At 56.7% G+C, this 20,791-nt stretch overlaps 1 protein-coding gene across 1 annotated transcript in view; it reads left to right on the top strand.

Moving 5' to 3' along the window:
• CACNB2 (calcium voltage-gated channel auxiliary subunit beta 2) overlaps positions 1–20,791 on the top strand; it is a 260,397-nt gene that overhangs the window by 219,238 nt on the left and 20,368 nt on the right. The window contains exons 4-6 of the mRNA XM_077154738.1: positions 12,960–13,082; positions 14,133–14,269; positions 17,872–17,948. Of these exons, the coding sequence (XP_077010853.1) occupies positions 12,960–13,082; positions 14,133–14,269; positions 17,872–17,948 (337 nt within the window). The remainder of the gene's footprint in view (positions 1–12,959; positions 13,083–14,132; positions 14,270–17,871; positions 17,949–20,791) is intronic.

The raw sequence follows: 20,791 nt of genomic DNA on the forward strand, positions 1-20,791 counted from the left end.
TCTCCAGGGCTGGCTTCCATCTCGTGGCTTCCCTTGGCTCTCTCCAGGTTCTGGCTGGTTTAACATCTCAGGGTGACGTCTTCTGGGCTCCAAGCATCTCCAGACATCCGTGTAACTCTTTCATAAGTGTCAGCGTCTGTGTCAGCTCTGCTCGAAGTTTCTGTTGGCTTTTTCATTTCTCAGCTCTCTCTAAAATGTTTCCTCTCTTACGGGATTCCATAAACTAATCAAGCCCCCCCAGGAATGGGTGGAGTCGCACCTCCATCTAATCAAAAGTCACATCCACAATTGGGTGTGTCACATCTCCGTGGAGATAATCCAACGGAAGTTTCCAACCTACAGTGTTGGATCAGGATTAAAAGGAACAGCTGTCCCCCCCCCCCCCCCAAAGACTGGGTCAGGATTAAAAGTTGGCTTTTCTGGGGAACATGATACTTTCAAACCAGCACACTCAGCAACAACTCCGAGCTTGTCCCTGACCTGCTGTTTCCCATGTGATTTTTAGAAAATAAGGGGCTTTTTCAGGAAACCTGTCAGAAAACTCTAGTCCTTAAACTCGGCGGGCTTCTGGGCGGGCCCTGGACCTCGTTCCGAGCAGGGCTACTCGAGCCCCTCCTGTGCCGTCAGCGTACCGGGCTGGGGCCAGCCTTCCCCACCCCACGTGGCTGAGGCAGATAAAGCAGAGTGCGTGCCACGGCGCCGGGCCCCGGTTGTTCTTAGAGACACTCACGAGAACCGCCAGGTACTTCACCAGGCGAAGGTACCCAGCCTAGGCCAGGGGGCGACCCAGCACCTGTATTTTTTCTTTATTAGAGAAGTCGTAGGTTCACAGAAAAAAATAGTGTGGAAAATACAGGTTCCTGTGACCCTCCCTGTTACGAGTCCTTTCATTGGAGTGGTACATTTGTTACAACTGATGAAAACTGTCATTATTGTGTTATTATCTATAGTCCGTGCGTTACATGAGGGAGCTGTGTTTGTGTGGTATAGTCCCATGGCTTTTTAAAAAAACTTATTCTAGTCATGTATATATACATATTACCTAAAATTCCCCCTTTTAGCCACGTTTGTGTGTGATTCAGGGCTGTTAACTGCACCCATTATGCGCTGCTGTCACCGCCACCCATTCCCAGAGCTTTCCCGTCACCCCAAGTAGAGACTCGGTACAAGTCTCGCCTCGGCTCCCCAGTCCCTGTCCCAACCCTGTCCGTAGTAACCCACCTTCTAGGTTCTGGGTCTCTGGACCTAAAGTGTCACAGGTGATCCCGGTTGGTATAGCCCGTGTTTGGCGCAGCAGCATTGCTCCTTGGAGCTGCGCCCTTTTCCTGGCTGTAAAATAGCAAGTGAAATCAGCCGTCCGAAGTGGCAGACGGTTTCTCCATGTTTTCCCACGTGGGCCCCGGGGCCGGTGGCCTGCGGCCTCCCTGCCCCCTGGTCTGTGACCTCAGGTGAGCCGTGACCTTGCGGCTGCCGGTTTCTGTCTGAGAGGAGACGGGAGCTGGATTTGCTCGCGTCACGGTCAGGAGGTGACCCCCAGGACCACGTGGTTGCTCTGACGTCCCGCACAGAGGAAGGGCCTTGGCGGTTCCGGTGCCTGGGGCTGCAGGGTGTCTGCTGACCTGTGGGGGCCTCTACCCACGGGGCCCTGAGGCCGGTCAGGGGTAGGGCAGGCCTGGCCTTCCGTCCCTCATCACCCAGGCCGGGCCGGCTCTGTGTGAGGATGCCTGGGCCAGTGGGTCTGAGTGAGGGGAGGGGAGAAGGCGCCCGGCCTCGGGCCCTGGGAGCTGCGAGGCTGAGCAGGGTGTCAATAGACCTTGGAAAGGCCAGTCCCACGGACAGGTCAGCCCCACAGCCGGCTCCTGGCAGCCCAGGCCCCGAGGTCCTGCCCCCACGCACTCTCAGGCTCTGGTCACCGTCCCTTCCTGAGAGGCCACGGACGAGGCAGTGGGCATCAGGGCACCTGCCAGCACCCACTGCCCAGCCCCGGCCCCGCCTTCCCCCGTGGGGCCCCACGTCCTCTGCTCGCCGGCCCTTCCCAGCAGTTTCAGGCAGTGCCACGCCGCAGAGTGCGTGAAAACAGTCACCCTGCGGGGAAGGGCGTGCGGCCCGCGAGGTGGTCCTTGCCCTCGAGTGCAAGGGGTGTGAGCGGAAGCTCCCGAGGCCGCCTCGTAAGGCTGCCGGTGGAGCCCGGATGGGGCGGCCCCGCCTCCCGCGTGGGACCCCACGAGCCGCTCCTCTCTGCACCAGGAGCACCGCAGGCGGGAAGAGGCTGCGTCCTGGCGCGGGGGCGGCGCCCGGGCCCGCGGGAGCGCGCGAGGAAAGCCCCTTTGCCAGGACAGGGAAGGGGCGTGCGCGCTCACGCAGGACAGCTGCCCGCGTGGGGAGGCGCCCCGGAGGGCGGGGCTGTGCGATGAGGAAGGCAGCTCCGGGGGGCACCCAGCCCGGGGGCACCCAGGTGCCGTTTATAATTACCCTTCCGTTCTAGGAATGCGTGCTGTCTGCGGAAAGCCCCTGGGCGATGGGTCGCTGTTCCAGACGCAGGCCACTCGCGGGGAGGCAGAGCCGCGGGGGGAGGGGACACTGGTCACAGGCGGGGTGGAGGACCTGGGGTGCTCTCCGCCCACTGCGCCCCACGATCAGTTCCTGAGACCGGGGTTCCGAAGAGAGAAAGTCCGTTGCTAGGCACACAGATGAGAGCCTTTCGGCCCAGACATCTGCACTGACTCTCACCATTATCCGGTATCAATAGATGGGCAGGACAGTGAGCGCAGAGCTGGAGGTGGCCGGGTCAGAGGTGATCTGATTATTGACTATATGCAGACTGATCACATGCCCGGTCACAGGACGATGGAAGAAAGCAGCAGCCCTGAGATGACGGTGAGATTTTACTACAGGTGCAGGTGACTTACAGGCTCCTCTAGAAGCGACTGCGCATGTCAGGTGGGCCCTTTCGGGTTGGATGCAGCTGTGTCTGACAGATAGCCTGGGACTCCAGCTGGGTTAGTTCTGGTTGGCCCAGGGCCCTTCATTAATAAACACCCGGGGCTGTCTGAGTGATCACAGGACTTGAAAGTCGAAAAGTGGGAAAAGGGGCACAAGTAAACGCCAGTCACAAGGATTGTGCAGTCCCGAGATAAAGGCCACGTAACTATTCAGTCAAAGACTGTACAAGACAGAGATCCGCGCAGCTGAGTCACAGCTCAGAGATTCAGAGATTTCCTTCTGGTCCATCCAATGTACTAGAAGGAAAAAGAGAAAGATCTGTATAATGATTCATTTGCCATGATCTCGTGTTAAATCCTGATCCCTCAGTTACATCTCCGCCTTCTCGTCTCTCAGTCTTCAGGCTCATTTAGGCAAGGACCCTTCTCAGTCCGTCTTGCTGAAAAGAGGCATAGTCAGCGCGGGCTAAGGACCGAAACTTGTTGTATTTCTCGGAGAGACAGATACCTCTGGCATAGTAACATAGGCTTTCAGTCTCCGAAAAGTAAACTCAATAAGTAAAATATTTAGAGAGTCTCAGACAGAGCCCTGGGTTTTCAGGAATACTGTTGGTTGCGGCTTGGCATACTGTGGCAATTTGTAATATCTGGCTGAATCTTGCTTACAAATAAACTCCAGAATGACTCTCAATTCTCTTTGAAACCTCTCAGCCACAAAACTTTTTGTTACATTTCTTTTCCCTCTTTGGTCATGAAGCCATTGCCAGTCCCATGCGATGCCAGGGCCAGGCTCACCCCTGGGCGTCCATCTCGCGTTGCAGGGAGATTTACACCATGGATGTCATGTCCCACTTAGGAGGGAGGGAAGTGAATTTATTTGCAGACTTTGGCTCAGCAAAGGCCACATCTGATCAGCAAAAGCGGTTCTCTGGAAGTGACTCTCAAGCATTAATTACAGGTCGGCTCAGCTTCGCCACCACAGGAAAACATCTGATAAGCCGCGGGATCCAGGGCTTGGGTTTTTCAGTTGGGAGCCCCCATTGCGGAAGAGGATAGCAGGAAGTCCCCAGGTGGGGAGTTCAATAGTTCCACATCTTTTCTTCAGCCTCTCAAGGGACTTTGCAAACACTTTTTCGTTTTCTGCCCCAGATACTCTGAAATGTATCAGGGCGTTACATCAATCTGCACAGAATATCAAGATCTCATTCCCTTTTCTATGTCAAATAAAGCTAAACTAGGTTGTTTAAATAAACTGATCAGACAGGCTGAATGTGTGTGCCACAAAAAGCTTAAATTTTAGAGAAAATAAGCATCTCTTCCTTCCGTCTCACAAAGAATTTCAAGTCATAAAATACAGCCCATATCATTCTTTACCCTGCATTCTGATTTATCTCAAACCTAACCAGATCAGATTCATTCACATCCCTAATTGACGTCTGATCTCTTTTTCATCTTCTTAACAGCTGCTCTTTTCACATTGCTTCTTTAGGACTTCAGAGCCGGGGAACTCTGAGCCTCCGGTGTGACACAGATGCTCCGAGTTCCCAGGAGCTGCTCTCAGAACTAGAAATTACAGATAAAGCTCAGGAATAAATGTAACTGCAGTAAGTGCTTACAGTCCAGGCCTTAATTTTTTAATGAAGCTATTTCCAAAAATAAAGACATTTGACAGTTGTCCTGTTGGGGTTGTCAACCACAGTCTATAGCAGAAGTTTCGTCCTCTCTCACCTTTACACATTTACCAGGGTTATGTTAATGAACAGGCAGACCACAGCTTATATACTTGCCGTGCTTCTCTGCTAACATCTCTTCATTGAAGGAGGAGTTCTGACTTCAAGCTGGCCACATGTACTTTTACAGAAGCATTCAGGCATTTCAGTGTAACTGATGAATAAATCTGTTTGTGTCTATGATGTGTAACATGTAAGAATAACTAAAACCACCGCTACCATCGCACTATTGTTCCATCGTCGTACAGGTCAGTGTCAGGGTATATCGGGCGGTGAGAGCACTGGCAAATCTTCTGGAATTTTATACAGTCTCTAAATGTATGAATAACATTTCACCCATACAAATTGAAATTTGTAATGCTAGCTTATTTTATCAGTAACCATGTATATATTTAGCAAAAATACCTAAGTAAAATAAAATTGTATTTGGTTCCAAAGTCATCATAAAAATAGGAATAGGACTAGACTTTGCCACTGTATTTCTCACAGCTGTATTTTTTTAAATTCCTGTATCATTAGAAAGAATAACAAATTCAATTTAAAAGAATTTAAAAGAAAATCCCTTTTAATTACTGTAACACTTCCTGTGTAATATGTTAAGCTGTTCTAGCACCTCACTTTTAACAAGGTGCAATCAATCTTTTGCAACAGGTTTTCCTTTAAAAGTTAGAAGACTTCTGAAATAAAGGATGATAAGGTCAACATAAACATCTGTACGAATATTACTCTGATATGATATAGAATCTTTGTCTTCTAGACAGAGTACTCAGATGCTAAGAATAACCTTTCATTAAGAGCAGGCCAACAATTTATATTATTTTAACAGAGAGAAGACTAAACTCCAGTTTTGCATGAATACACAGGTTGACATAAAAGCTCTTTCAGACAATATTATAAACATGTTTCAAATTTTTGGTCAGCATTAACTACTACAGAATACACTTTCACAAACCTACAGCTGTACCTATCCATTCAGGTCTTGTGTTACACATTAAAACTAGACCTTTTACTTTAGGACAGACCATACCTCCTTTGAAAGCTTATCATGTTTTAGTCATCATTGCTACAATAAATAAAATTCACTTTCCCAGATCTTCTATAACTTTTCATATTCACTCATGCTTTGTCTTACATCTTCTCAAGGATGAAAGTACACATCTTTCTTTAACAAAGCACATCTTGAGTATTTTTTGTACACTCATACTTTAAGTTACCAAAAAGATCTTACAAAACATAATTACTGTTAAAGTAAAATTTGTCAAAATATAAGAACTCTATTAAATACATAGTTACATTTTTTACCGTCGTAAGATCTGGTAGATGTAATGCTAGCTTATTTTATCAGTAACCATGTATATATTTAGCAAAAATACCTAAGTAAAATAAAATTGTATTTGGTTCCGAAGTCATCATAAAAACAGGAATAGGACTAGACTTTGCCACTGTGTTTCTCACAGCTATATTTTTTATTATTCCTGTATCATTAGAAAGAATAACTGTAATTGGGGAATTCTGTGAGAACAACTATAGCCTATCCCAAAGCATTTCTTCTGCTTCCACTCTTTGATTCTCCAGGCCCAGTAGAAAGAATTCTACACTGAGCCTTTTTGCACGCCCAGCTCTTCCCCGTCACTGCTGTAATTGGTTCATTCCTCTCTGGCCGGGTTTCAGAGGCCTGGGGCCGGGAGGGGAGACGGAAAGCAGCTGCTTCCCCGAAGGCCTGAATGTCCCCGACTGGCCTGACGATCACTCAGGCAATTGTTGGCACACTTCTAGCGCATACCTCGGGAGGCATGACATGCCCCATTGGGGCTCACCTGTGGGTGTGCGCAGGACAGCCTGGCATCTGGATACACTGCGTGGTGGTGGCGGGCCTCTGTCCTCACCAAGGCTGCTCCCCCCGTGAACTGACCGCTGCTCCCTGGGCCCCGAACCCCTCTCTGCCCCTGGAGCGGACGGGCAGTCCCAGCGCTTTCCCTCGGGGCCTCACAGGGCCAGCAGCCAGGGTCTGGAGGAGCCCTCAGGCTGGCATCGGCTCAGAAAGTTCCTGCACGGCTCCCTGCGCCAACGCCCTGCCTGCCGGGGCACGTGTGTGCTCATGGGGTGCCCTGCACTGGGCCCCTGATCGAGAGGGCCTGAGTGGTGGCGTGACGCAGCGGTGACAGGCCCACATGGCATCGCTGCCCGTCTCTGGAATCCCGTGGCCGTGACCGGGACGGTGAAGGCGCGGTGCTGACGGGACCGTGGTGAGGCGCGGGTCTGTGCCGCTGGGTGCCGGTGCCCCTGCCTTTTTTAGGGCGCTGCTTTGGAAACCCTCTGTGCTGTATAACGTTCTAAATAAGCACTGAACGGACATCGTTGTTTAAGTGCAAAGTGACAGTTGGAAAGCGACACCACTCTTGGTTGTTCTTCGCTCTTTCCTCTTATCCCCGCTGTGGAAGCGAGACTGAGGGAACTGAGGCAGCGCAGCGAGGAGGCTCCGCGCCCCCTGCTCTGACATCCGCCGGGCCCGCCTCAGAGGCACCTGGGTCCTGGGAGGTCGCCAGACGCGGCCACACACGCTTTACCTGGTTCTGTCATTTTTGCATATTAAGAAAGACAGAAACTGTAACTTAGAGCAAAGCAGCCAGGAAGCGGGACAGCTGAGAAGGGGAAGCACGACAACGGACAGAGAGCCGTGGGGCAGGGACCAGAAAGGCGGCCCGGCTCACACCCCGTCCCGGAGGCAGGAGGTCCAGACGCCAGGCATGGGGGAGCTGCCCGCGGCCCTCCTCCGCCCCGTGCTCCCACGGCCCCCTGCGCCCGGCCCTCCCCCCTCGCAGGGCCGCGTGGACTAAGGCCGCTGCACCCCAGCATGACCGCGTCTTGCTGGACACACCTGAAGTGACCATTTCCCAGTGGGGTCTGCTCTCGAGGCCCTGCCTGGCAGGAGGCGAAACCCGAGCTGCACCTCCGAGCTGGGCACGGGGGCTTGAACACGGTGGGCACTGAGCAAAGGGGTGCTGGAGAGGGTCTCCTCCTGACCGGGCGCTTTCCTAGCTGTTCTCTGCAAAGTGCCCGGGACTTCTGGGTCAGGGAATGGTCTTCCGTTAGCAGTGATTTTGATTCCTAAATAACTGGGTTAGAGTCGCGCTGGGAGCTAGAGCCGCTCTGTTGTCTGGGGGGAAAGCAGAAAGAAAAAGCAGAACGAGTGTTTCCGCGGGGACCCGGTCCTGTGCGTGACGGCGGGAGGCTCATCTTCCAGGCCTGAGCACAGAAGGCCCTTGTCCCATGTGTGAGCACAGGAGACCCCCGCTCCAGGCCTGAGCGCACGACATAAGCCACTGCCCTGGTCGGAGACCACGCGGGAGGCACGGATGTTTCATGTCGGCACATACAGTAGACCACCTGGCAAACACCAAATCCAGAGCAAGAGGGGAAAGGGTAGGGTCAGCACCTGTTGTCTGGCAGGGGACCACGCCTGCCCCCCCCGTGGGGTCCACCCTCACCCCTATGGGGACCACGCCCCCCACCCGCCCACCTCAGTGCCCCCAGGTGGAGGATGCCCCCCCTCACCCCTGCAACTCACCTGCTCACACTCTCCTGGGAACAGGTGTGACCTCTCCGATGCCAAGGCAGCCTGACCCCTCCCTGCCGCCCGCCGCCGTCCCTCCCTCCTGCAGCCCCATGGAAGATGTCTGTCCACGGCCCAGGCCGCCCCTGCAGCCACCCTCTGCTGCCAGTCTGGCTCTCGCCCGGCGAGGGGCTGCCCAGCTCTCCTCAAAGTTGGTGGGCCCTCTTGCGTGCAAGGCCCATGCCACTCCCAACCCCCATCTTGGGGCTCTCAGCTTCGCCTTTGGGGTTCCCAGACCCTACCATGGGGGCTCCTGGCAGTGACAGTGTGGTGTGTCAGTCAGCCCAGGCCGTGGGTGTGCAACAGTGCATGTGTGTCAGTCAACCCAGGCCATGGGTGTGTGACAGTGGATGTGTGTCAGTCAATCCAGGCCGTGGGTGTGCAGCTGGGTGTGTGTCTGTTAACACGGGCCATGGGTGTGTGACAGTGAGTATGCATCAGTTAACACAGGCCATGTGTGGTGTGACAGCATGGGTGTGTCAGTTAACACAGGCCATGGGTGTGCAACAGTGTCGGTGTGTGACAACACAAGCTGTGGGTGTGTGACAGCATGGGTTTGCATCAGTTAACATGGCTGAGTGTGCGACAGTGTGGCTGTGTGACAGTTCACACGAGCTGTGGGTGTGCAACAGCATGGCGGTGTGACAGTTAACATGGGCCATGGGTGTGCAATAATGTGGGTATGGGTCCATTAACGCGGCCATGGGTGTGTGACAGCGTGGGTGTGTGTCCATTAACGTGGCCATGGGTGTGTGACAGCGTGGGTGTGTGTCCATTAACGCGGCCATGGGTGTGTGACAGCGTGGGTGTGTGTCCATTAACGCGACCGTGGGTGTGTGTCCATTAACGCGGCCATGGGTGTGTGGGTGTGGCGGTGCAGGACTGGCTTCCCGTCTTGGGTGTCGCCCCCTGGAGCTGGAGGGCTTCCTGCATGCCCCACACTGTGGCCCACTGGACTCACCCAGAAGAACCTCAGACCAGGGCGAGGGTGTAGGAAATGCTGTGCGCTGCCAGGAAGCACACCAGAAACCTGATTAGATTTCTGACCTATCTTTTCTAGTCTCTTTTATAAGAAAGATCTGGGTCATATTTTTCTTTAAATTTCTTTTAAAACTACTGCAAGTTAGAATTAGTTAATATTAAAGACAAATCCATTGCAAACTTTAAAACAAAGGTATGAACTTTCCTTTTACGTTATTAGCTACTGTGGGGTTACCAGCATGCGATGGAGAAACAGACTTTGCTGCTTCACATACGAAAATGCATCTTTTTACGAAGGAATGAAGGGATCATGCGTAAAAATTTCAGTAACTGTCAGTCATGATCAGATGTTTATTTGTAGTGCTATTTGAGTGAATTTCTTTTTTATTTTATTCTGTCCTTGGGTTAAGGCAAGCGTGTTGTTCTATCTGTTACAACTATTAGTTTCACTACTAATTCATCGTCCGCGTGTAGGGAGAAAGCTACAGTAGTAAACCAATGATAATTTCTCTATTCTATTCTGATAAAGAAATCTTTTTAAAGTTAATGTTCCCTGCTTTAATTGTCTTCTTCTAACATCCGTGTGTTAGCACCATGGCCGATTGGTTCCAGCAAGGTAGTGAAAACGTGGAGTAGCGTTGCTTCTACATCACCTGCAGTGCATCTTGGATGCAGCCCGTGGGTTCTGCAGCCTCTGCACTGGTTGTGCTTCCATCCAGCCACGAGCTGCCCACAGACGTGCCCACCCCCAGCCAGGTGGCCCCCTGCCCTGCCGAGGCCCAAGGCTGCCTCTGCACAGAGCCAAGAGCCTGGCATGTGGTTTAAGGATGTTTGGGTGAGGAGGAGAGGGCACGGGTCAGGGCAGAAATGTCTAGAAGTGGGGGCATTTGGGGGCCTGGCCCGGGCTTGCTTGGGGCTCAGTGGTTGCTGAGGTGCCCCACGAGCGTCACCTCAGTGCCCAGCCCTTTGTCCAGGGGGCTTGGGGTGGAGTCCTGGCACAGAGCCGGGCGGGGGGTCCTGGGCACAGGCTCCAAGGCACTGGAGCTGGGACACCACCTTCGTGTTGGCACCTCACGGCCCTTTGCCCACACCTGCTGCCCGTGTTGAGAGGATGGATGTGGTGTGGGAAGCTGCCTGCGCACACAAGGCCTGACTCCCTGCTGTCGGTTTAGGGGGTCCAAGGGGGGATGGGAGACTGTGATGAATGTTCTATCCTCCACGGGAAGCTGCTCCGCTCCTGCCCCACCACACGGGCTCAGGTCACTGTACCCCAGGGCCATGGGGCACCCCAGCCATGGCAAAGATGTGCCCAGGACAGGCCTTGGGGCCAGGTGGAAGCCAGCAGCGGGTGGTCCAGGCCCAACGCCTTCCGGGAGCAGTGCCCTTGGGGCTCACGGGGCGGTGACAGGGGGCTGGGGCTGGGGTTGGTGGGGTCCTCAAGGCTCCCGTGCTTGGGGTCTGTGAGTGGGTCACAGCACAGCCCACCATGGCCGCCCTAGGGCAGCGTGGCAGCCCTCTGTGGGCTATAGGCCACCTCGGTATCTCTGCCATTGATCTGTCCATCCATCTGTCCTTCTCTGCACCTGGCCTTCCCCATGGACAGGCCTGGGAGCCTGGAGCAGGGTGGGGGTCAGCTGCAACCAGGGCCTGGGGACTCCCCGAGCTTTTCCCTCTGCCCTCGGCTTGGCCTGGAGCCCTGTGTCCCTCTGCGAGGCCCACCTGCCCCCTGGGCTCGGCTGGGAATGGAGGGGCGCAAAGACATCTCCCATGGCGGCTGAGATGGGGCCGCCCGCCACGTTCACAGGCACGGTGATGGGCACAGGGCCGTGCGGCATGGGGGGCAAGTGGAGTGCCCAGCACCCCGAGGCCCGGCGGCCATGAGGTCGGTCCGAGCAGATGGGACAGGCGGCCGTGACCGAGGCGCCCTTGCTGCCTGGGGACTTCCTCCGGAGGGGGCGGGGGGCGCGTGCTCGGGTCCTGCCTGGAGGGGGCGGCGGCGGAGGGCGCGGGGCGTGCGGGGGCGCAGGACGGTTCCCCGGGGCCCTGCCCAGAGCCCGCCTCCAGCGCTGCGCCGTCCTGCCCCTTCGGCCCAGGCTGAGGCTGAGGGTCTCCTGGTGCCGGCTGTGGCCCCTCCCCCGGGACACCGGCTCGGCGCGCGGAGCCGGGAGTCCCGCGCCAAAAGTGCGGTCCCGTTGGCCTCGAGCTGCCGCGCCCTCCCGTCTCCTCCGCGCACCCCGGGTTTAGAAGTGGGGCTCCTGAAGCGAGGGCCGGAGAGCGGGGCGCGGCTCCTGGCCCCACCTGCACCGCCACTCCGACCCCTGCCCCTGCCCCTGCCCCCCGCCTCTCGACCCCACCCCCTGCCCGCTCACTCCCGGCGCCTCTGGATGCTGTGAGTGTGAGCCTGAGCCTTGTTAAAGACGCGGCTCCCACGTGTCTGTGGACACGCGCGTGTGAAACGCCATCGTCCAGCCTGCCACCCTCGGACCCTCAGGGAGCGCAGGGAGGCAGGAGAGAAAAGCGAGCTGCCGGCGGGAAAGGCCTCCCGAGGTGGACTTCGTGGAGACCAGGGCCGGAAGCCGGGGGGCGCGTTGTCTGGGCAGGGACACGAGCTGCCCGAGCGGGCAGCAGCCCAGAGCGCCATGGCCAGGGACGTGGCTCGGCCATCCGGAGCCCATGGCAGGACCTAAGTCGGCCCGGTCACTGCCACCGGGGCCCTGCTGCCTGGGAATTGGTCCCAGTCCCAAGGAAAGAGCCCCGGGGAGGAAGAGGTGTTCATAGAATTCTGCAGCGCAGGATACCTGTCGGAGGGAGGGGAAACGAGGGTGGCTGGTGGAGGTGGCTTTTAAAACAAGCTCTGAGAGCGTTAGCACCTGGAACTGTGCTCCTGTGAAAACAGGAGGAAATCGCACGCCGTGTGCTGCCAGCCTGGGCATAAAATTCCGACACTGACACAAGTCCCTGGCAGACACGGGGATGCCCCTGTGCCCACAGGGCTGGGCTGGGCGGGGACTCGGGCAGCTTCTGTTTCCACTTATAAAAAACCGTTCCGGTTCTTCCCTAAAGAGCAGCAACGCTTGTACGAACAGGACTCATGACAGGGACTGAGGCTCGGTCTTCCGGTCGCCTCCGCTTCATAGGGACGCGCTCTCCCGGAGCCTCCCTTCCCGCCGGGGGGCCGCAGGGCCGCGCTCTGCCGTGTCCAGGGTGCCTCGGGGCAGGGCCAGCGGCAGGACCTGGAGTGCGAGGTGGGTTGGTCCCCACCCTGAGCCCCCGTGCACCCCGCGGGGCCGGTGAGGGACCCGTCCCTGGGAGAAACCCCCAGGCCCTCCCCCGCTCACAGGTGGACAGTACACGCCCGCCTGGACCCCGCCCTGGTCGCCGCTCCCGAGCGCACCCATCTTTTCACCTGGCCTTGGGGAGGAAAGGTGCTTGCCCCTAAGTGTGCACAGCGTGAGCGCCAGGGCTGTTGGCGCTGCCGTCTCCCGCCACTGCGTGAACTCAGGGCTGCGCGGGCGAGAAGGGCTCGGCCCCCAGGCTCCCAGGAGCCGCCCCGTGGGACGCATCCCCGGGCGCTGCACCTTTGGAAATTACGTGGTTAATCGTTTATTAGAGGAGAAGTTTGGGGGGGGGGCGGGGAGGGCGCGGAGGGGCGCCGGCATGCCGTCCTCACTGTCCCCTTCCCTTCTCCTCCAGACAAAGCCCGTGGCCTTCGCGGTGCGGACCAACACCAGCTACTGCGCGTCCCATGAGGACGCTGTGCCCGTGCCAGGCCTGGCTGTCTCCTTCGAGGCCAAGGACTTCCTGCACGTCAAGGAGGTGAGGAGCCGCCAGCCACCCGCCCGTGGGGCACGCGTCTTCCTCCTCGGGCGGGGCAGTGGCCATGCCCCGCCCAGATCAGTGGGTGGTGCCTTTCTAAAGGGGGAAGGGGTCACGGCTGCTCGGGGCTGCCCTGGCACCGGCCTGGAGGGGGAACCGCCAGGGGCGTCCCCTGAGGTGTCCGATGTCTCAGCTGCCTGGCAAGCACCTGACAACGTCCGACGTCCCTGACCTGTCCTCTGCCGGGAGGGGCTGGCAGGCAGCAGAGCCCGCAGGGCCAGACTCAGATGTCAGGAAAATCCCCTGGCTCCATGCAGGGTCCCCCCTCCAAGCGAGGATGGCTGGGTCTGAAAATGGGGGGCCACCCCGTGCTGAGGGCTGCTCTGAGCTCACCCAGTGCCCACGGGGCCCTAACACCCTGGCATGGGCCGCATGCCCGTTCACCGCTCCCAGCACCCACCCCGGTGAGTGAGGCCCCGGGTCCTGCGGGTTTGCTGGAAAGACAGGGCAAGAGGCAGAGAGGAGCCAGCAGGGGCTGTCGGTGGTCCCCCCCCCACCGCCCGCAGCCCCTCTCGGGGAGGTCAGCCTGGGACTGAAAAGGAGGACCCAGAACGGGGGTTCTTTGTGGCAGCATTGAACACTGTTCTGTTGAGAAAATCAGACCCAGTCTAGAGACGTGGGATGAGTCTTTAGTCCACGCATGCACAGTGGACGGCCGGGTGTCAAGCCACCTGCCTGGGGCCGGGTCTTCAGGGGGACCTCAGGGTTTGGGACGCAGACATGCCTGCAGCCGGGCAGCTCTGAGGTCAGGGCAGGAGGACCGGCCGTGACCTGCTGGCGCCCGGGCGCTGGCAAGGAGGGGACGCGGGAGCCCGCAAGCACAGCTGGGTGTGTGGAGGGCATCTCGCCCACGTGCCATCCCCCCGAGGCCATCGGGGCGCAGCTTACTGCACCACCAGCTTCCCGCCCTAGAAGTGGTTCCGTGGCATGACGGCAGGTGAGACACGGAGGGCTCGGACGCTGACACGCGGCATTTTCTCTTGTGTTTAGAAATTCAACAATGACTGGTGGATAGGGCAGCTGGTGAAAGAAGGCTGCGAGGTGGGCTTCATCCCCAGCCCCGTGAAGCTGGAGAGCGTGAGGCTGCAGCACGAGCAGAGGGCCAGGCAGGGCAAGCTGTCCTCCAGGTAGGAGAGCCCGCCCTGGGCGTCTGGGGGCGTCGTCACAGCCATCTCTGCATGGGGGGAGTGCACGGGGAGTGGTTCCTGAGCGTTAGAAACCTGCCTTTTAGGGTATCGCCCTGGCATCGGCTTCTCCTACCAGGGAGCGAGTCAAAACGACTCTCGCACGAAAGCCAGAGGGCATTAAACACGCTGCCCTGAGACTGAGCCCCTCACCAGTCCCTGGAAGCACCCCAGCCTCTGCACCGGGGTGACTGGAGACAGGCTTTGCCACCTGGCAGGGCGGGCACCTGGCACAGGCTGCAGGCAGCCCCCCATGTAGCAGCCCCCCAGCCGGCCCCACAGGTAGCAGCCCCCCAGGCATCTGTCCAGGCAGCTCCCCAGGCCACAGCCCCCCAAGTAGCCCCCAGGTGGCAGCCCCCCAGGTGTATGGTTCCACGCTCACCTGAGAAGTGCGGTTTTCAGCTCCACCTCCCATTAAGCCGCTAAGGCAAAACCAGGGTCAGGATGAGGGCATCACCCGGCCCTGCTGCAGGCTGGGGAGCAGGTCCCCCGAGCCGGGCGCGCTCGGCTACTCCTTCCTGGTGGGAGGGCGGCGCTGGCCCCTGCCTTCCTTCTCCGTGACGGGTGCCACCCGGAACCCTCTCTGGCGCCAGTCAGGGAGTGGCAGCCTGGCGGCCTTGGTCTGTGCTGGCCTCTGAGTCCACGCTGTCCCCCGTCAGGGTCCCGTGTGTGCTCCCCGGGGTCTCCGCGGCCCCTGACCAGCCGAGCGCAGGCTGCGGGAACCGGCCCGTGTCGTGGAATTCCTGGGGTGAATCTAGCCTTGCAGGGGCCTCCTCCTCCTCTCTGTCCTGACCCGAGTGGACGGGATCCCTTAATGCGGAACGTGTCATTCGAAGGACCGCGGAGCAGGGCCGGACACCGCGTGTCCTTTAGGTGGCGTGAATCCTGTGGAGGCTGAAGTTGGCTCAGCTGGGGGAACATTTGGCTTTTTTTTTCTTTTTTTTTTTTTAACCGTATTAAGGATAAGTCAGCACTTTCAGTTTTCCAGCCAGTCCATTTGACGTTTCCATTGTCAAATTTAGGGCAGTGCTAGGTCATAGAAAGTCATTTTTGGATGTTTCAGAGCCTTTCAGAGCCTGTGAGTCTCGGCGGTGGGACAAGGACTTTTTAAGGCATTTAGGGACTTACTTTATCAGAAAAATTTTTCTTCGCTCATGTCTTAGGAATAGCGTCCTATAGAATGCATGTTGGAAAGCAGGTGATGGACTTTGTGGCTTTCTCTGCTTCTTCACGATAGCTGTGGGAGGGCCCCTCGAGGAGTTGGCAGGGAGAAGTCTCACCTGGCTGTGGGAAAGCCCCGGCCTGCTCGTGTGCAGTGTGTCCCTGAGCCCCGCCCCTGAGCCCCCATCTGAGCCCCACCCCGGAGCCCTGCCTTCTGAGCCCCCCATCTGAGCTCTGCCTCTGAGCCCCACCCCTGAGCTCCACCCTCTGAGCCCCACCCCTGAGCCCCCATCTGAGCCCCACCCCTGAACCCGGCCCTCTGAACCCCCCATCTGAGCTCCTGCTCCTGAGCCCCGATCTGAGCTGTCCCTGAGCCCCACCCCTGAGCCCCACCCTCTGAGCCCCACCCCTGAGCCCCCATCTGAGCCGTCCCTGAGCCCTGCCCCTGAGCCCCACCCTGAGCCCCCATATGAGCCCCGCCCCTGAGCCCCCATATAAGCCCCGCCCCTGAGCCCCGCCCCGGGCTGCCCACACCTGCAGATGTGGCCAAGCACAATTGCAAGGCTCTGGGGGCTGCCGCCCCGGACTGACCACTCTGCCCAGCAGGCCTCCCTGCGTCCTATCTTTTATGGTGGGTGTATTCATTCTGCTCCCACATTTTTCCCTAAAGGACTGTAAATCACCAGCATTTGGCGAACATAACATCTCCTGATTTATCCTCAGAAGCTGGTTACCTTTCCCATAGGTTTTCTCCATTTTATTTTGTCCATTCCTTCCCAAAATTTTGCTTTTGTCTGTGAAAACGTTTTTACAGGCTCTCAGAGGTTTGTACGTTTGTCTCCTAGCATTGTCAGTTGGGTTTTATTTTGAGGGTATAACCAGAGTTTGGCAGAGTTATGCTTACTTAGGTGGTGGGCACAGACAGAAACAGAGACAGCAGAGCTGGGGCACAGCTCAAAGCCCCCGGCATCTTTAGGAAGCACAGGTTCAAGGCAGGCGTGCATTCTGGACAGTGGGACTATCTGTGGTGCTTCTTGCAAGTTTACACAATTCAAATCACATTCTGACTTTTATTAAAATCCAAAGAGAGGGAGGGCCACGGTGGCTCAGCAGGCCGAGTTCTCACCTGCCAAGCCGGAGACCCAGGTTCAATTCCCAGTGCCTGCCCATGCAAAAAAAAATCCAAAGAGAACAGGAAGCAAACTCCTGCTTGAGCTGAAATAATACTTGGCACTTTAGGGGGAAAAATAATACTGTCTTTGCATAGCTGCCAGAAATTGCTTCTGTAAATATCACTTTCTATTAATTTACTGCATTTGCATACCGCCTGGTGTCCCTGTTAAATGCACTGGAGCATCCCTCAAGAGCCTTCAGAAGGTTTGGAGCCCTCCTGGCTTGGATGTTTACCTGCCTGCTTGTTTTATGCATTAAAATGCCAGCCATGTGGCCATAAACTCGGCCTATTTTGATACTTCAGAGACCTGGCATTATATATATATATATATATATTATATATACTTGCATAACTAAATACAGTCCTCAGCGTGGAGCACGTTCCTTCAGCCGGACCGTGGCTGGCCGTGACCACACGTGCCAGGCGTGAGCTGCTGCCTGGTCCCCACCCCACCTGTAAGGCCTTCCTTGTACCTCCTTCCAGGGCAGGCCACGCAGGGTGCCGTGCTGTCAGCAGGGGAGTTGCTGATGAAACATAAATGCCACTCCTCTCTTACTAACTTGGAAGTTTCTGAGACGTTGAAGTATGTCTGGTGTCACAGTTTAGAATTTGCCATGTGTGAAGTGTGCTCTTCAGATCTTCCTAATGGAACAGGTTTGTCCCCCACATTAGCCGAGCTCCGGGCACCATCGCACAGTTAATGCAGGGTGCTGTGGCCATGTTTAGTGCATGCCTTTTCAAAGTGAGGAAGCTCGAGCATGGCTGTGTTTTTTTTCCAGAGGTTGCTCAAGAAAGCTTGAGGATTTTCAACCTAGTATTTGCAGGAATCAGACAAGAGGAAACATGAAGTTTGGCTGCTAACCCCAGCGTGGCACATTTTGATTCTGAAGGTCTCTAAAATAAAAAGCAAAAAATGAATCTCTCTCTGTTTAGCCCTCTTCCATCCTCAGGGAGCATTTGGGGGCTGCAGAGATGACCCTAATTCCCTTCTGTTCTCTCAGGACCTTCTAAGTTAAACCTTTTGAATATGAAAACAGAGTTCAGCCCTGGTCTAAGGGTCTCCACTGGGAAATTACAATTTGCCTCCTTGTAGGAGAAACAAATCTAAAGTTCAACAGACACACGAAACATCATGTTTACTGAGCAATTGAAATGTTTTAGGATCTGAAATAAATGTTGGATTTAATATAAATTTTTTGCTTTACCCCAGTAAATCAGGAGGAAATTCTTCATCCAGTTTGGGTGACATAGTTCCTAGTTCCAGGAAGTCCACGCCTCCGTCGTCAGGTGAGTAGGTGATACCTGGCGCGGCGTCCACACTGCACCTCACCCTTGCCTCGGTCTGCCCCGCACTTGTGAGCTCCCATGCACTGAGGCTCTGTGGTGGGATGGTAAGCCCACCCGGACCCCATGGGTGGGACGGGCCTGTGGGAGGGAGAGGCAGGGGAGGGAACTCGGGAAGGCATGGAAGGAAGGCGAGGGGCTGAGGAGTACCAGGCGGAGGGCCCCTGGGAAAGGCAGAGACACTGGCATGGAGCCGTTTCCTTATTAGGCTTAGACACCTGTGGGAAGAGCCACTATTGTTCTTTCCAGAGCAGTGGGTTCATTCCTTAGGTTGCTAGAGAAAATGAAGGATACCTGTCAAGTCTGAATTTCAGATCAACGGGTGGTTTTTTTATTTTAGAAGTAAATACTGTGTGGGATATAGTTATACTAAAAAATTTTATGGGATATAGTTATAGTGCAAAATCACTGGTTGTTCGCCCGAAGTTCAGACTTGGCTGAGTTTTATTTGCTAACTCTGGGCACCGCCCCGTTCTGCCTGGAACTCGAGCCCTGTCTACACAGCAGGAGATCCGTTAGCGGGGGGCAGGGGCGCAGTTTGGGGTTCGGTTGAAAGGCTGACCGCAGGACATGCGAGCAGAGTGATTGTGTGAGTCCCAGAAAGGCAGAAGTGGGGACGGTCAAAAATGGAGAACGGTGCATCTCTGAGGAAGGGAAGCTAGCTGCCTGGGACTGGCATGTTTCAGGAGCCAGGAGTCTCCAGTCACTCACGGCCATTCCTGAAGCTTGGCGGTTTCCGAAGACCAATCAAGGGCCTCTTAGCAAAACCTGCAGGACTGTTTAAGCGAGCAAAACTTGAGCACAATGAGAAATCAGTGGTTCTAGAATGCATACTGACTGCAAATTCTGCGTACTTAAAACTTGCAGCATTTCCAAGCCACTCAAAGTTAAGTAAAATAGTGAACTTTAAGTGAAGTAGTGAAAGGGACACTGACGCCCATTTAGTCCTTGTGCTGGGCTCACCCCTTCCCTGGACAGCTGGGGAGCGGTTATGCCTGAGGGCACTGGACAGAGCCCACCCCTCTCCCCTCTCCACCCTTTAAGCTTCAGGGATTGCTGGAGGCCCGTTACACTTTATCTTTAAATCTTAAAGAGGGTCTTCAAGGCCCTGAGCTCCTGGACAGGGAAGGGGCCGTCCCACACTGCGACAAGGCCACAGCCTCAGAGGCTACCTGCTTCCAAAGGCCTGGAAGCTTCCGCGCACTCCCCAAGCACAGCACGCCTTCGAGTAATTTCACAGCAGGGGAGAAGGCACTCGTGCTTCTGGAGAATACTCAGTTAAGAGTTTAATCGAATGAACTAATATGATGAAAAACCCCAGTGGCTGGCGGGGTTTCTGAGCTGTGGACTCTGACATGACTCCTGGAGGCTGTGGGCAAGGGGAGGGGCTCTCCCAGGGGTCTGCCGTGCTGCTCATAACCGCAGCTTGGCAGTCAAGAGGGGCCCTCCCGGGAAAGCTGCCCCACCTTCTGAATCTGGCCCACCTGCCATGGCACTGCTCATCCTCCTTGCTTCCCAGAGCCCTTTTCTACACCCCCCACGCACTGAAATACTAAAGAACTTCTGCCTAAAGTAGTTTCCATGGATGTTCGCAAGAATTTCTAAAAGGAAAAAACCACTTTCCATCCATGTCCTGGGGCTGTAGCCAGCCGCCCGCTGCCCGCCCTGCACGCACAGTGCCCCTGGCCTCGCCGCGGCTTCACTCAAGAGTCCTCTGATTTACAAAGTCAAAATCTCAGAAAAAAGGTCCCCAAGCTTTCTAACAAAACAGAACAGAATGAAAGAAACTATTCAAATACATAGACTTGTTTGCCCCTTTATGCAGGCACACACAGAATAAAAGACAGGCGCCTCCTCTCCTTCATGCCTCCTTAAGTATCCAGAACCCGGATTGGCGGAAACCATCCCCTCCTGCCTCCCGCAGCTGCTTTCATCAGTGGGAAAGGCCCCCAGGTTGGGGAGTCTGTTTCTGAATGAGCTGGGGAGCGTTTTAGCGCACGTGGAGCCGGAGCCTACCGGGCCCAGCTGCGACCTCGCGTGTCCGTGCGCGCGGCGCGCGGTGGGCCCCGGCCGCAGCCCCGAGTCCACGGGCGAGTCCCGGGCCCTGCCTCAGCCGCGCCCCCAGGGCCCACCCATAGCCCCCGACCCGAGAAGGCTGGGGGCGCTGCCCCCACCCACGGGCCTCCCACGGCAGGAAAGACGAAGGCCGTGCCCCCCACCCCGGGGGATGGAAGCTGCCCGCCCCCCCCACCAGGGCGGCCACAATTCCGCAGTCGCTCAAGGCGCAGCCCCCTCGGGCATTTCCTGGGCGCCTCCCAGGCTCGCAGGGACGCTGTCGGGGTGAGCCGAGGTTAGGGGAGGCGGCAGGTCCGCGCCCTGGCCAGCTCGCCCGGGGCTGGCGGAGACGGGCGGGGGCGGGGCCGGGCACGTGTGCAGGCGCCTCCCTCCCTCCCTCCCGCCCGCGCCCTCCTCCCCGCGTGGCCGCCTGACCCCGCGGCCCCCGCCGTGGCGTGGAGCGGTGCAGCTGGGCGGAGACCCGGCGGGCAGAAGCTGAACGCTCGTGTCCGTGGTTATTTCAAAACCGGCACCCGAGGTGGCGCCTGGCAGCCGCGCCTGTCCACATGAGAGTGGGGGGGGGGGGCAGCTGTGGGGCCCCGCCCCCTCCCCGCGGTGCCTCGGGGGGTTGCAGCAGAACCCCACCCGGCCGCCTCTGAAAATGGGGAGTTATGCCTTTTACAGCTGCGCAAACAGCGGCCCTGCTCCCCCTGCACCCCCCGCCCCCACCA

Source organism: Tamandua tetradactyla, chromosome 1 (genome assembly GCF_023851605.1).
Source record: "Tamandua tetradactyla isolate mTamTet1 chromosome 1, mTamTet1.pri, whole genome shotgun sequence".
Lineage (NCBI taxonomy): Eukaryota > Metazoa > Chordata > Mammalia > Pilosa > Myrmecophagidae > Tamandua > Tamandua tetradactyla.